General features: G+C 34.9%; 1 protein-coding gene across 1 annotated transcript in view; it reads right to left on the bottom strand.

Moving 5' to 3' along the window:
• Positions 1 to 7,137: 7,137 nt before the first annotated feature.
• PINX1 (PIN2 (TERF1) interacting telomerase inhibitor 1) overlaps positions 7,138 to 14,726 on the bottom strand; it is an 87,378-nt gene continuing 79,789 nt past the window's right edge. The window contains exon 7 of the mRNA XM_051975728.1: positions 7,138 to 8,514. Coding sequence (XP_051831688.1) covers positions 7,981 to 8,514 — 534 coding nt within the window. The 3' untranslated portion in view covers positions 7,138 to 7,980. The remainder of the gene's footprint in view (positions 8,515 to 14,726) is intronic.

Raw genomic sequence — 14,726 nt, 5'->3', positions numbered from 1 at the left:
CAAAGAATTTTAATTGATATTCATTAATGTTATTGGTAAAGTTCTCTTGTACTTTTCCTGGTTTAGGTTTTCTGACATCTCTTCATTCTGCAGCCAGATATACTCATTTAATTTCTTTGCCTTCTCCATCATGTTCCACCTTCTTTCAGCTTTCTTCTGTCCTCTTTTCCTCTTCCTCAATTAGATTATAAGATTCTTGAAGATAAGGGATATCTCTTTTGGTATTTGTACCTTCAATTCTTAGTACAATGGCCGGTACATAGTACTTACTTAATAAATATTTATTGACTATTGGCTATATTTGTTTCATAAAAGAGGTCTGATAGAGGACTTTCTCAATTTTTTGAGAATATTTGTGTCATGTTACTAACTGTTCTTTAAAAGTTTGATAGAACTCGTCTATGAATCCCTCCAGGCCAGGACTTCCCTCCTTCTTCCCTTCCCCATTAACTTTGGTAGTTTTTTTTTTTTTTTTTTTTTTTTTTTTACACTTAATTCTATTTCCTTTTCTATGACTGGATTATTTAAGATATCTATTTGGTCTTTTGTTAGTTTTGGTACTTTGCAGTTTTGAAAGTATTTCTCCATTTCTTTCGTGTTAATAATTTTGTTAGTATATGTAAATGTATAGTAGGTTCTAATCATTCTTTCCTTTCATTTTATTGTGACTTCACTTTATTTGCTAAATAATTTATTTTCTGTCATAGTCATCTTATTTTAAAAAATTGAATTGGTTAAAGGTTTATCCAATTTTTTGAGTCTTTTTAAAGTACTAGCTTTTAGTTTCATCTTTAAAAAAAATAAATCTTTGTGTTTTCAGTTTATTTCTCCACCAATATTTAGTATCTGTCTCTTCTGTTCAGTGGTAGTTCAGTAGATAATATAGTGGATTTAGAGTTAGGAAGACCTAATTTCAATTCTTACCTCAAATACTTAACTAGCTGTGAGGACCAGGAGCAGTCATTTAACATCTCTCAGTCTATTTTCTCAGCTATAAAACGGGGATAATAGCACTTACTAGAGTTCTTGTGAATTGTAAAGTGGAGATAATAGCACTTGTTCTTGTGAGGATTAGGTAACATGTAATGCCTTTTCTAAACCTTAAAGCACTCTGCAAGTGCTATTATAATTGTTGTATGTCTATTTTTTGTAATCCAGTGTTCTTTCTAGTACATATAGGAGTTCTCCTCACTCCTAGGAGGGAGGAGGGAAGAATCTCAAGGTTATAATCATCTTCCTGAACTAAAACATCACAATTTTCTTTGAGGGACAAATAGTAACTCTGGTTGTCAGTTAAGAGTTAAGCTCTTGTTCTGAATTATTCACTCAAAACCATCCCTCAGGGCTGCTGGACACAAAATCATCATTGTTCCACTTTCAAAAATTTATGTGGAGGGGCAGCCCCCTTCTGGAACTGGAAAGGTTTCATTATGCATGTCCAAACTAACTATAAGGCTACTATCCCCACCTGGTATGCTTTTTCTTTTACTAATGAGTCACATGTTGGCTTGTGTAAAGACACACCTTAGATCCAGAGATTGATCTTTAAAAGGTTGAATACAGGAGAAAATGAAGCCTTAGCAAGAGATTAAGATTGGATCTTTGGTTAGGAAAGATAGGATCCTAATACTTCTTAGTATTACAACTAAGTTAAAGTTTGCTGGTCTCAGGCTGGTGGTGACCTCTCTCAACCACACCAGCATTTTGCAATTCCTTCAGGCTAAATTGCAGTAACTTGTTCTACTTGGTACTGCCAGGGAGTCCCACAGAAGGGTGGCTGCAGCTGGGGCAGGATCCTGCGGTCCATCACCTGAGTAGGGTGAGTCAACGGGACCACACCCTCACCATGCTGCAGGGAATATTCACAGGTTACCACCTCCAGTGTCAAGCTTAAAACCTTCCTGAGACCCAGTTGTCTTCTCTTTGACCTGACCACACCTTCAATCTGATCCTTCAATCTCACAGAAGGTGACAGTCACAGGTGGATGTGAAAGAAGGACAAGGTACTCTGGTGACACCATCTTAGACTTATCAGGTGCATTTTTTTTCCCTTGGTAGTGACATATCTATCTTGCTGAGAAAGGTAAAGTGCAGTCCTGGCTGAAGGCAGATGATCTTTAGAGATACCTTCCTGATCTAGATTCTGTGACAAGGGTTCACAACCTTCAGGGGAAGGAATGCTTTTTTATTTTCCCAAAGTCTTGAATTACCAAGGTCTATATTTGCATTTTGGGGTGGGAGATGAAGGTAGGGGATAGAAGAGCAGAGGCATATGAGTGATGATGCATTTTTGAGGGTAAGGAAAGTACCATACATGATTCCAGAGGTAAGTGGCCCATTCTAGCGCTACCCTAAAGTTTTAGGTGTATATTATTAGGGTAAGCCTCTTGGATCGAATAATATATAAAAAAAGATGTGAATGTTTTTAAACTCAGTATAGATTTAGGATCACAATGGATGCAATGTCTTCTGTTTCCAGTTTTTCTGCTTTTGTTGCTTTAGCTTATACTTTTTGTTCCTAGAATTTGCTCTGTCCTGCCCTATCCAATAGATAAAAAAGAATCCCACTTACCTTTTAAAATCTAACATAAATGCCTTCAACTGGTAAATTCCCTCCATAGACATCATAGAACATTTTATTAATATGCCTCTCATATTCTTTTTGCGTATATCCTATTAGATCATTGGTTCACAGAGTGTGGTCTGGACACCCCTAAGAGTCCCCAAGATCCTTCCAGGGATCCTTGAGGTAAAAACTTTTCAAGATGATACTAAGATATTTTAATTTCTAATGTAAATTATTGAAAAATATAACCCCCATAAACAAAAGCTTTTGGGGGAGAGAAAAATCAAGTGAATGTTGAAGAACATAAGGGATCCCAAAAACAAAAATTTAAGAACTGATATAGTAGTTTATGTCATGATGACATTTCATACTTCAGTAACATGCATGATTTTCAGTGTGTAATTAAATGGTTTCACTGAATGAATAAAGAAACTGACTGTTGGAAGGTCACAAGATGAATTCCATCAAAGACTTTTCCCAAAACAAATTAAGAACATATTTTTAAAAAGCTCAACAGCCCAAATATGTCCTTGTTACAAAACAATTTTTCCCTTTATAAAAGGATTCACTTAGGATTCCTTTAAATAGTGAACCACCTCAGTACATTTATGATGATTTAATTTGCACGCAAGAATTGCAGATAGGGGCACACTCCCATATAGACTGACAGGATGGAAGAGGTTTATGTGGGAGGAGAGATTTCATTGTACATGCCCACATTAAAAATTATGTTTCTTCTGTCCTTATATTGGTGGCACAAATATGCTTCAAAATGTAATCTTCCCACCTCATTTTCTATTCCAACCAAAATTCTCTTTCTGAATCTTTGTGATGTCCCCTTTAACCTAGCAATACTTCTACTAGGTCTATATCCCAAGAGATAATAATTTTAAGAAAATGACATATATACAAAAATATTTATAGTAGCTCTTTTCTGGGGCAAAAAAAATTGGAAATTGAGGGGATATCCATCGTTTGAGGAATGACTGAATAAACTCTGGTATGTGATAATGGACTATTATTGTCCTACAAGAAATTATGAACAGGATGCTTTCAGAAAAAACTGAAAAGACTTACATGAGCTGATGCAAACTGAAATGTAATGTATACAAAGTAACAGCAATATTGTAGGACGAACGGCTGTGAATGTCTTACCTATTCTCAGCAATGATCCAAGACAACTCTGAGGATTTATGGAGAAAAATGCTATCCATTTCTAGAGAAAAAAACTGTTAAGTCTCTGAATGCAAATTGAATCTTCCTTTTTTTTTTAACTTTATTTTTTTTGAGGAATTTTTTTTGTCTCTTTTATGACATGACTATTATGGAAATGTTTTGCATGACTACACATGTATAACCTGTATCAAATTGCTTGCCTTCTCAATGGGTGGGGGGATGGGAAGAAGGGAGAGAATTTGGAACTCAAAAGTTTTAAAAATAAATCTTAAAAAAAAACGTTTTTACATGTAACTGGGGAAAATACTAAATAAACCACATGAATTTTTAGACCTGAATTTTTAGAATATCCTAAGTAATTGCTCTTTTCAGAAACATGCCATTTTAACCTATTATTTTCTAGAATACGTTCATTGCCAATATATTTTATTATCTTATTAGGACATGATTCTAATTAACTAGTCATTAATCTTGCATTATAAATATATGAAATCAGAGTGCTAAATCTGACCTCCAAGGACTGATGGGCCAGCACAACAGGCTCCAAAATGCAGTGGCTGCAGAAGTCCATAAGACAAACAGGAGGGTGGTGATGGGGAAGTTCTTACTCAAATAGAAATACAACAAACAGATGCTTAGTGATCCAGAAGCTGAGATCATCCAGGGAGATTGTATTGAACCATTTCTCAGATGCTGGGTTTTTTTTTTTTTTTTTTTTTTTTTAAACACAGGTTTCAACTTGTTCCTTGAATCTAAGAATAGGTGAAGTAGGCAAGCAATAGTGTGGTCTATGGTTGATGCAAAAGGAAGTACTCACATTGGCCGGGTTCTAAAAGGCTTATTAACACTTTCAAGGAATTAGAAAGATCCTTTCCACCACTACCCCCAACCCTCATTCATGTGGGTTATGTATTGAAATAAATCACCTCATCAGCTCAGAAACAAAGGATCTCTTTGAGGTATAGAACTTAACCAATTCCACATAAGTTGGTGATAAAGCAGAAACAAGGATTGAAAATTTCAGAATTCATCAATTTTCACTTAAATGAATATAGATGAAAACATATCTCCTTGAAAACAAATTATAAACTGTTTAATATTAACAAAGTTTTAGACACCTTCTTAATTGTTCTATATATCCTGTAAATCTTGAAAAAAGTAAATGGGGAGTTAGGGATGAAAACTGAGTACTTTTTAGAGAATATGAAAATATGTTCACTCAGCATAAGCTTACTTTATAACTAAAATAAACTTTCATTGTGTACTTTGCTGCAAGTATATGCACAGAATGTAAAATCTGGTGGGGAAAATTTTTCTTAATTTTCACCATTATTATGCCAATAACCCTCGGCAAAGTTACTTCTGAAATTTTTTAAAATAGTTGATAAATAGAATCCACTTTTCATAGTTTATTATCTTTCTTTCCATTCTTTCTGATCAATCATAAATTTATAAGGGGAAAAAACTAATACAGGATTTGGTCAGTGAGGGATCTTTAAATGTTAATGAACGGTCTAGGATGGCAGAAATACACTAAGATACCTTATGAAAGAAAAATAGGATAATTGTCTTCTTTGAGCAAACTAGCTCGTTAGAAGGGCTGTTATATCAAGAAGGGGACAGACCTCTTCCAAGATCCCATACTTCTATTCAAAAAAAAGAAACTATGCACAGGAATCACTTTTTTTTTTCTCCATCTCTCTCTTTTAAAAAGAGACATTTTGTAAAATTTTTTCCCAAACTATCCAGGTCTTCTGATTACATGTACAATCTCTAAAATTGTTCCAACTACCTGAAAATAGGCTCCTCTCACTTTCTGAAATAATAAATTTTCATTTTAAGAACTTTTCCCTATAACCAAAAAACCTTTTCTCATGACCAAATGCATTTAATCTGCCTTTAGGACAGACTAGAATTTCCTTCCTATTGATTTTCTTGTTGCTCTATTTCAATTGATTAAAAGAATAAAAATGAAAAAGCTCTCTTCTATTTTTAAGTAACCATTACTCCCTCCTCAGACACTAATTTTATATACAAGATAGGACAAGTAGAGATAAATTGGGCAAATGCTGTCTCTGATGAAAAGTGACTTAACAAATACTTTTTAATTTGTTTATTTTTTGAGATCAGACACTTAATTTAGGAGAAAGTCTTTTTCAGTCTCCAAGATCCTAAGAATTACATGCATGTGTTGCATAGCAAAACAGCTAGGTGGCGCCATAGTGCATAGAGTGCTATGCCTGGAATCAAGAAGACTAATCTTAGTGAGTTCAAATCCAGCCTCAGACACTTCCTAACTCTGTGATCCTGGACAAGTCACTTAATTCTGTTTGCCTTGGTTTCCTCATCTGTAAAATGAGCTGGAGAAGGAAATAGCAAAATCAGGAAATGGCAAATCACACCAAAATCTTTGCCAAGAAAACCCCGAGTAAGGTTACAAAGAGTTGAACATTACTGAAAGAACTGAACAGTTATTAACTATATTAACTGTATTAACACAAAGTGTTAAATTCTGAAGTCAGAGGATCTGGGTTCAAATCCTTTCTCTTCTGTAACTTTGGGTAAATCATTTTAGTTTTCCTGATCCTCAGTTTCTATAACCATTAAGAGACAGAGACAGAGACAGAGACAGACAGACAGACAGACACACACACACACACACTGAGCAAGACTTGGATAAGATGGCTTTAGGTCCTTTCTAACTCAAATTCTATTATCCTGCTTTATGTATTTTGAAAGATTTTCTTTATGTATTTCCTCAATATTAAAATTCCTGGAGCAATGTTTCCTGTAATGTACCCCATGAGTTAAAATAAAAGGCCAAAAGGTTACCAAGTAGTGAATTAATAGTTCCTATTAGCCAGTAGCAATCTATAAATCAAATGGAGAGAGCAATAATCTGCCTGCACCACCCTGTGTAACACACCCTCAATCTCACTGCCATGGATACTGGAAGTTGGGCCATGGCAAATGAAAACAGTAGGAGAGGAATAAATGAGGAAGGGGAGGGAAAAGAGATAGGAAGGAAAAAAGGAAGAGGGAGATATAAAAGTTAAGAATAAATAAAATATAGGAGAGGTCCAGTCCTCACTTGGACTAGATTTCTTAATATCATACATACATTTAATATTTTGTTTTTTATAAGTGTGTAAAGGTGATTTCTTGGTCATCCATGTAAATCAATAGTGGGGAAAGATTAATCAACATAAAGCAAAACATACACACAGGGTGTGACAGCCTATAAAATATAATGTAGCAATACCATTAGGATTGAGTAAGACTGAAATGGAGAAAAAATTTTAATGTTTAATTTGATAACTTCTACATAGCAGTGACTTGAGATGTAAAACAAAGAATAAGTTCATTTTCAATATGAAGTTAATAATTTGAAAATCTTTAGTTTTCAGTTTTTATTTTATTTTGGTAGATTTTGCAAATCTGATCCATATAACCAAAGTTATGGCTTATTTGGCATCAGGTACAATCAAATATGCAAAATAGCTCAGAAAAGACAAAATTCAATGTAGACACAAACATAACACTTATCAGAACAAAACTACACTGAGAATCTAGTCCAATATTAATAATTTGAAGTCATCTAGAATCTTTGGAATGCTTCTCAGCCACTGCTCAGTGGAAGAGAAGCAACAGAAATACCCATAGAGAATGCTAATCTGAGGCAAAAACAAATTAAAAAAAAAATCACATAATTCCTAGTTGGCACAAATAAATTGGTTGGCTAGAGAACAATAGGAACTATTTGGTTATACTCTTCAGCATCAACTCATAATCCTTTAATTAGGGCAAATCTTTCAAAAGGAAGCATAATTTATTATTGCCAAAGGAAATAGTGGAAAATTCAAATATCTGTGTGTGTGTATATGCAAAGGTATATTATACCTCACATATGTTTCTTTCTCCTCCACTCTCCTCCCCCCCTCCCAGATATATAAACAATGTAGGATCCAGGGTCTTAAAAATAATCTTGCTTCACAGACATGATCTGGATTGTTTTTCAAGTTCTTCTGGGAATTTTTTTTTTTAAGTTGGGAAAAATATGATGAGAGGGCGAGACCCAGCAATCATGGGCATGTTAAAAGATGTGAACAAATCATCTTGGGTAAACTCTTCACTGACTTCAGGCCAAAGCTTCTTTCTTTTCTCTTCTTTTTCATAAGGCTGCACCAAAAGTATTATGACATTCAAATGACATGAAAATGCAAGTAAAGAAAACTTCTTTATTCAAGGCCTTTCTTTTTTTTCTTCTTCTTCTTGCTCCCCCCTGTCTTTTCTGATGTTTGCTCTTGGGCAGATCCCATGACCATTTCCTCTTGCTTTTTCTTTTTTTTCTTTTTTTGTTCTGTGGCAATAGTTCCTATAGTGGGTCCTTGCTCATCACAAAGTGGTCTCTCCTTAGGGGAAGCATCGAGACTCTGATCGTAAACAGGATCTCCAACCTGGTTCTCAGCAAGGGTCTTTTTCTTTGACCTATGGTAAGCATGCCATCCCTCCTCTTCCTCCAGATTCTCCTTTTTGGGATGCTTGGCCTTCAGTTTGTTACAGTCCTCAGCTTCTTTCCTTTTCTTTTTTTCTTTTTTCTGTTTAGTTCTTTTCTCTTCAAAAGACTGGGTTTCAGCAGAAGCTGTCTGTATGGCTACTGATTTGTTCTTTATCTCTGACATTCGTTTGGCAAAATATTCCTGTACAGTGAGGTTACTGGTCACAGTGGGAGTAGCTTTTTCCTTATCGGTAGTACTTGAACTATGACTTTCCTAGAAAATGAGGGAAAATGGATTTTTAAAAAATGATTTTAAAAATTAAAAAAATCAAGAAACACTTTTTGATAACATTTCCAAATAATGCAATTTCTCCCAATTTAATCAAAAGACTGCCTAGTCACGTACACTTTGGCTGTGAGAAAAATTAAGATAAGCCTCTTTTTTCCTGGCATTTCTTTCTGTGAGACTCTTGCAATGCAAGAAAAAAATTCTTTTTAGTGAACGTTAAAATGGGGACATAAACAATGTCCAACTAAAAACAGCTATTCTTCAAAAAAATTGATTGTCTTAGAGACCACTTATTTGGGACTCAAGAACCCATAACCACTCCAGGTAATATACTCACAAGGTTTAGGAGGATTAAAAAGAAACAAAATTAAATTAAATAGGGATATTGACTATTTGGTGATAATGTGCTAAAAATGCCAAAGAAGGAAGAAAGAATTTATAATACATGAAATCAACAATAAAATGGAAATCTAGGAATAGTGTTTTATTTATAAAGGACTTTAAAAAAGATAATAAAATAATAAATAATGTTAAGCTTTTCCCTTAGATCAGTGATTCTCAAAGTTGGTTCAAGAAATCTTGGAGTTCTCTAGGCCTCTTTTAGGAGGTTAGCAAGGACAAAACTATTTTCATAATAATACAAAGATGTTAAAATTTTTAATACAACAAAAACCAATAGATAAGATCCATATAAACAAAATGCATCCTTGACATTTTAAAAAAGTATAAAGGGGTTTTGACAGCAAAAAGTTAGATAATCAATATTTTAGAAAATTGCTCAATTCATTCCTCTCTCCCCACTTTATTTATTTTCACAGTAAAAAGTAGTTTGATTTTTTCAGAAAGCCAGGTCTGGGGAAAAAAAAAATCTAAGAAAATGTAAACTATTCCACTGAGGGGAAAAAAGATCAAGGAGAATTTAAGAATTAATAAGTAACTTAAAAGCTATGAAAAAAAAAGTACAATTAATCCTCTTATTTCAAGAAATTATAAAGGAAAACTGCCCCAATATACTAGAACTAGAGGGAAAATAGGAATTTAATGAATCCACCGATCATCACCTGAAATAGACCCCAAAATGAACCCGCTTGGGAATATGACAGCCAAATTTCAAGGCTCTCAGGTTAAAGAGAAAATACTTCAAGCAGCCAGAAAGAAACCATTCAAATATCATGAAGCCAGTCAGGATAACACAAGACATAGAAGCTACTATGTTATAAGAGTGAAGGGGTTAGAATATGATTATTCCAGAAGGTAAAAGAGCTGTAATTATAACCAAGAATAACCTACCCAGCAAAACTAAATATAATCCTTCAAGGGAAAAAAAAACTAACATTTAATTAATGAGAATAATTAACTAATAAAGAAGACTTTCAAGCATTCCTGAAGAAAAGATCAGCATTCAATAGAAAACCTGATTTTCAAATATAAGACTCAAAAAAAGCATAAAAAGCTAAACATGAAAAACAAAGCATAAAGAGACTTAATAAAGTTAAACTGTTTAATTTTCTTTATGAGAAAATGATACATATAACTTCTAAAAACTTTATCATTATTATGGCAATTTGAAACAGAGAAAGAGGGCATGGAAGTGAGTCAACTACGTTAGAATGATGTTTTTAAAAATAGGCAGTCCAACACTGATGCATTGTTGGTGGAGTTGTGAACGAATCCAACCATTCTGGAGAGCAATCTGGAATTATGCCCCAAAAGTTATCAAACTGTGCATACCCTTTGATCCAGCAGTGTTTCTACTGGGCTTATACCTCAAAGAGATACTAAAGAAAGGAAAGGGACCTGTATGTGCCAAAATGTTTGTGGCAGCCCTGTTTGTAGTGGCTAGAAGCTGGAAAATGAATGGATGCCCATCAATTGGAGAATGGTTGAGTAAATTGTGGTATATGAACGTTATGGAATATTATTGTTCTGTAAGGAATGACCAGCAGGATGAATACAGAGAAGACTGGAGAGACTTACATGAACTGACGCTAAGTGAAATGAGCAGAACCAGGAGATCATTATATACCTCAACAACAATACTATATGAGGATGTATTCTGATGGAAGTGGATCTCTTTGATAAAGAGAGCTAATTCAGTTTCAATTGATCAAAGATGGACAGAAGCAGCTACACCCAAAGAAAGAACACTGGGAAATGAATATAAACTGCTTGCATTTTTGTTTTTCTTCCCGGGTTATTTATACCTTCTGAATCCAATTCTCCCTGTGCAACATGAGAACTGTTCGGTTCTCCACACATATATTGTATCTAGGATATACTGTAACCTATTTAACATGTAAAGGACTGCTTGCCATCTGGGAGAGGGGGTGGAGGGAGGGAGGGGAAAAATTGGAACAGAAGCGAGTGCAAGGGATAATGCTATAAAAAATTACCCTGGCATGGGTTCTGTCAATAAAAAATTATTAAAATAAATAAATAAATAAAATAACGTATACAAAATGTCTTGTAACCCTTAAACCATAGATTAATTTTTGGAACGTCCCATTTCTGATTTTGGTTCCAAGATGAAATTTTATGTTTAAAAAGTCCACTTAATTTCATTTAAAATACAGATTTCTTTCCCTTCTTCAATTTCCCATTAAATATACATCTTCTCTGTATGTTTATTTGTGTGTTTGAGAAAGGAGGAGGAGAAGGAAAGAGGGTAAACAAAGCAGAGGAGATAAAGACAGAAGGAAAGGAAGACAGAGGAGGAGGAAGAAGAGAAAAACAAGAATGTCTCAGCCACTGAATTCATTTTCATCCAATTTCACTGAATTTAGTGAAAAATCACAAGTAATTTTGAGGGAGAATTTCTTTTCTTTTTAAATTTTTTTTTTAATTATAGCTTTTTATTGACAAAACATATGCATGGGTAATTTTTTAACATTGTCCCTTGCATTCACTTCTGTTCCAACTTTTCCTTTCCCTCCCTCTACTCTCTCCCCTATGGCAGGCAGTCTCATATATGTTATAAATCCATACAGTTCTCTTTTTGCACAAGAAAAATTGGATTCAGAAAGGTAAAAATAACCTGGGAAGAAAAAAAATGCAAGTAGTCCACATTCATTTCCCAGTGTTCTTTTTCTGGGTGTAGCTGATTCTATCATTGATCAATTGGAACTGAATTGGATCTTCTCTTTGTCGAAGCTATCCACTTCCATCAGAATATATCCTCATATAGTATTGTTGCTGAAGTGTATAATGATCTCCTGGTTCTGCTCATTTCACTTAGCATCAGTTCATGTAAGTCTCTTCCAAGCCTCTCTGAAATCATCTTGCTGGTCATTTCTTACAGAACAATAATATTCCATAACATTCATATACCACAATGTACCCAACCATTCTCCAATTGAGGGGCATCCATTCAATTTCCAGTTTCTGGCCACTACAAAAATGACTGTCACAAACATTTTTGCATATAGAGGTCCCTTTCCTTTCTTTAAGATCTCTTTGGGATATAAGCCCAGAAATAACACTGCTGGATCAAAGGGTATTCACAGTTTGATAACTTTTTGAACATAGTTCCAAATTGTTCTCCAGAATGGTTGGATTCATTCACAACTCCACCAACAATGCATCAGTGTGAGGGCAAATTTCTAAAGCAGAAGTTTCTGGGCAATCTGAGAGGAGGAGGAAGAGAGAGAGAATATAGGAGGGAGAGAGGGGAAGAGAGAAGAGAAGAGAAAAACAATGCTTTAGTCAAAATGGGAGGAACACCACAGTTGATTCTCTTAGGCCACTTTGATCCTTCTGACTCTCTTGGTTTAGGTATAGGCAAATCCCCCTATTCCCTTGGTTTAGTTATGATTAAAAAATCAAGCTCTTTTAAAATAAACTTTATTCAATAAGTAAGGGAAATTAAAATATAAGGGCAGTGAATTGACAAACTTTAAAATTATGGAAAACATCCTATATTCTGACCAGTTTGCTTGGTCAGCACTACTTATCTGGGAGTTAGGGGAAGCAGGAACTGTAGTCCCTATTCCTTACCTAAATCTTGCTTCTCTGAAGGAGAAAAATACTTCCCTTACTGTCTGGCTTTTGAGATTCCCCTACTGAACTTCAAGCTGCTCTGCAAAAATCAAGAAATGGATTCATCATCTATCCCATTGAAATTGTGTTTTCTGGCCTTCTTCATGCTCTATAGTGAACCTGGCTAGTTTTCTTCTTTGCTCTTAAGGTGGTTCTTGGGATCTTTGGGTCATCCTTCTATAGGCTTCCTCAAAGTATCAGCAACAGTAGAATTTCTTCCTATTTCAAAGTCCATGTATTCTGTTACATATCTCTAAGTTTCAACATTTGATCAATATCACAGATATTTGATTAACCCACGGATAATGTGTTGAAGTAGGCAGAAGATCAACCAGAAGGCTACTTAATGAATCCAGACATGAGCTGATAACTCTGTGGTGGGAGCCACATGAATGGAGTGATTTCTAGAAAATATAAAGTTAGACCAAGAAGAGATGACATCAGATTGGATATATGAGGTGAAGGTGAAGAATAGAGATTAATACCTATGATATTTTTTCCTAAAATGTAATATCCTCTGTTGAGGTTTCCTTGAGGTCTCTGGAAGCAGCCTTTGATTCAATTCAGTAATCATCATATGAGTAGCCAGAAATTAAAGTCCAAATCCTTTATTGTCTCTTTCCAAGGCTTGTCTCCTTTCCTGGGGCTAGGCTAGCTTTTCTGGAGCCCTTTTGGATCTTGGTTTCAATGGAGAAGGAAGGAGGAGAGCCTGCCACCACTTCTCTGTCTTCCCTAGTTCTGATTCTGGCTGAGTTTATCCGAGCTTATATCCTCTCTCATCATAGGTGTGAATCTTGTGGAACTGTACTTACTATAGTAAGTACTTAGTATACTAAGTACATGTACTGAACTAGAGAACTGTTAAGCACCATGCTAAATTAGATAACCATTGTCTCTATCAATTCCACTGACTTAGCATCTTGTTTCAAGTTCTTGCTCATAACAAATAACAAAGTTTAGAGCCTGAGTAATTGGGAGGATGGACAGTGGTTTGGTAGTTTAAATATTTTACCAGCTCAGAGTATAAAGATATATTTCCTATAGACAAAAAACAGATCTAAACACTGCACTTAGGAAGATCTACTCCCATCTCTTTGTGGGAATTTTATCTCTGCATCCAGTAAGGCTAGGGCTAGCAAATATTCTATAATGATAAGTTTTTGGTTTGCTAGAGGGAAGCAAAACGCAACCCTATTTTAAAACAAAGTAAAACTAATGGAAAAGAGTTGAGAATGGAAAAGCATTATACATCAAGGCTGCAAATATTGGTTTAAACTCTAAGATAATCATGTTGAATGTGAAAGTGTCAGAATCTAAAAAAAGTACAAAGCCATAGAAAAAAGAGCAACCATTCATCAAATGATTCATGCCATATAGTACTGACTATATTCCACTAAGTTAGCAACATTATTCATCTTAAGGCAAAAGTAAAGCAAGAGAAATCTATATCATGTATGAGACAGCCCTTATTCCAAATTTATCCAAAAAATATTATACAGAAAAGAAGAGGTAGTAGAGTAACTACTAAACTGCAGGTCTACAGAGTCTTGTCTAGCCTCATTGCTGTATGCCTGTGAAACCTGAACAGTATACCAGTGCCATGCCAGGAAACTGAATTATTTCCATTTGAATTGGTCTTAGAAAGATTCTGAAGATCAATTGGCAGGAGAATATATCAGACATTGAAGCCCTTCCCCGAACTAAATTTCCAAGCATTCAAACTCTAGTATAGCTCCAATGTGTTGAGCACATTGTTCAAATGCCAAATATACACTTGCCTAAAAGACCATATGGAAAGTTTTCACAGGATGATCAGAAGAAGTGACAAAAGGACACTTTCAAGGTCTCTCTGAAGAACTTTGGAATTGATTTCATGACTTAGGAGACACTGGCACAGGACCACCCAGCATGAAGTGCCCTCATCAAAGAAAGGCCTATGTTCTAATAAGCAAAGCAAAATTGAAGTAGCTCAAAAGAAATGTGATATGCATAAATTTAGGGAACCCACCCAAACTTTCACATAGCCTATTTCTACCCAAGCTGTGGTAGAGCCTTCTTTGTTCATATCAGTCTGATCAATTACAGTCAAACACACTGTAACTTGACTTTAATGTAATGTTATTTTGGTCCTTTTTGAGGATGAGGGACAACAATCAACCAAA

Source organism: Antechinus flavipes, chromosome 2, assembly GCF_016432865.1.
Source record: "Antechinus flavipes isolate AdamAnt ecotype Samford, QLD, Australia chromosome 2, AdamAnt_v2, whole genome shotgun sequence".
Taxonomy (NCBI): domain Eukaryota; kingdom Metazoa; phylum Chordata; class Mammalia; order Dasyuromorphia; family Dasyuridae; genus Antechinus; species Antechinus flavipes.
The sequence above is the reverse complement of the archived record's forward strand: the minus strand, read 5'-3'. Positions and strand labels throughout refer to the sequence as shown.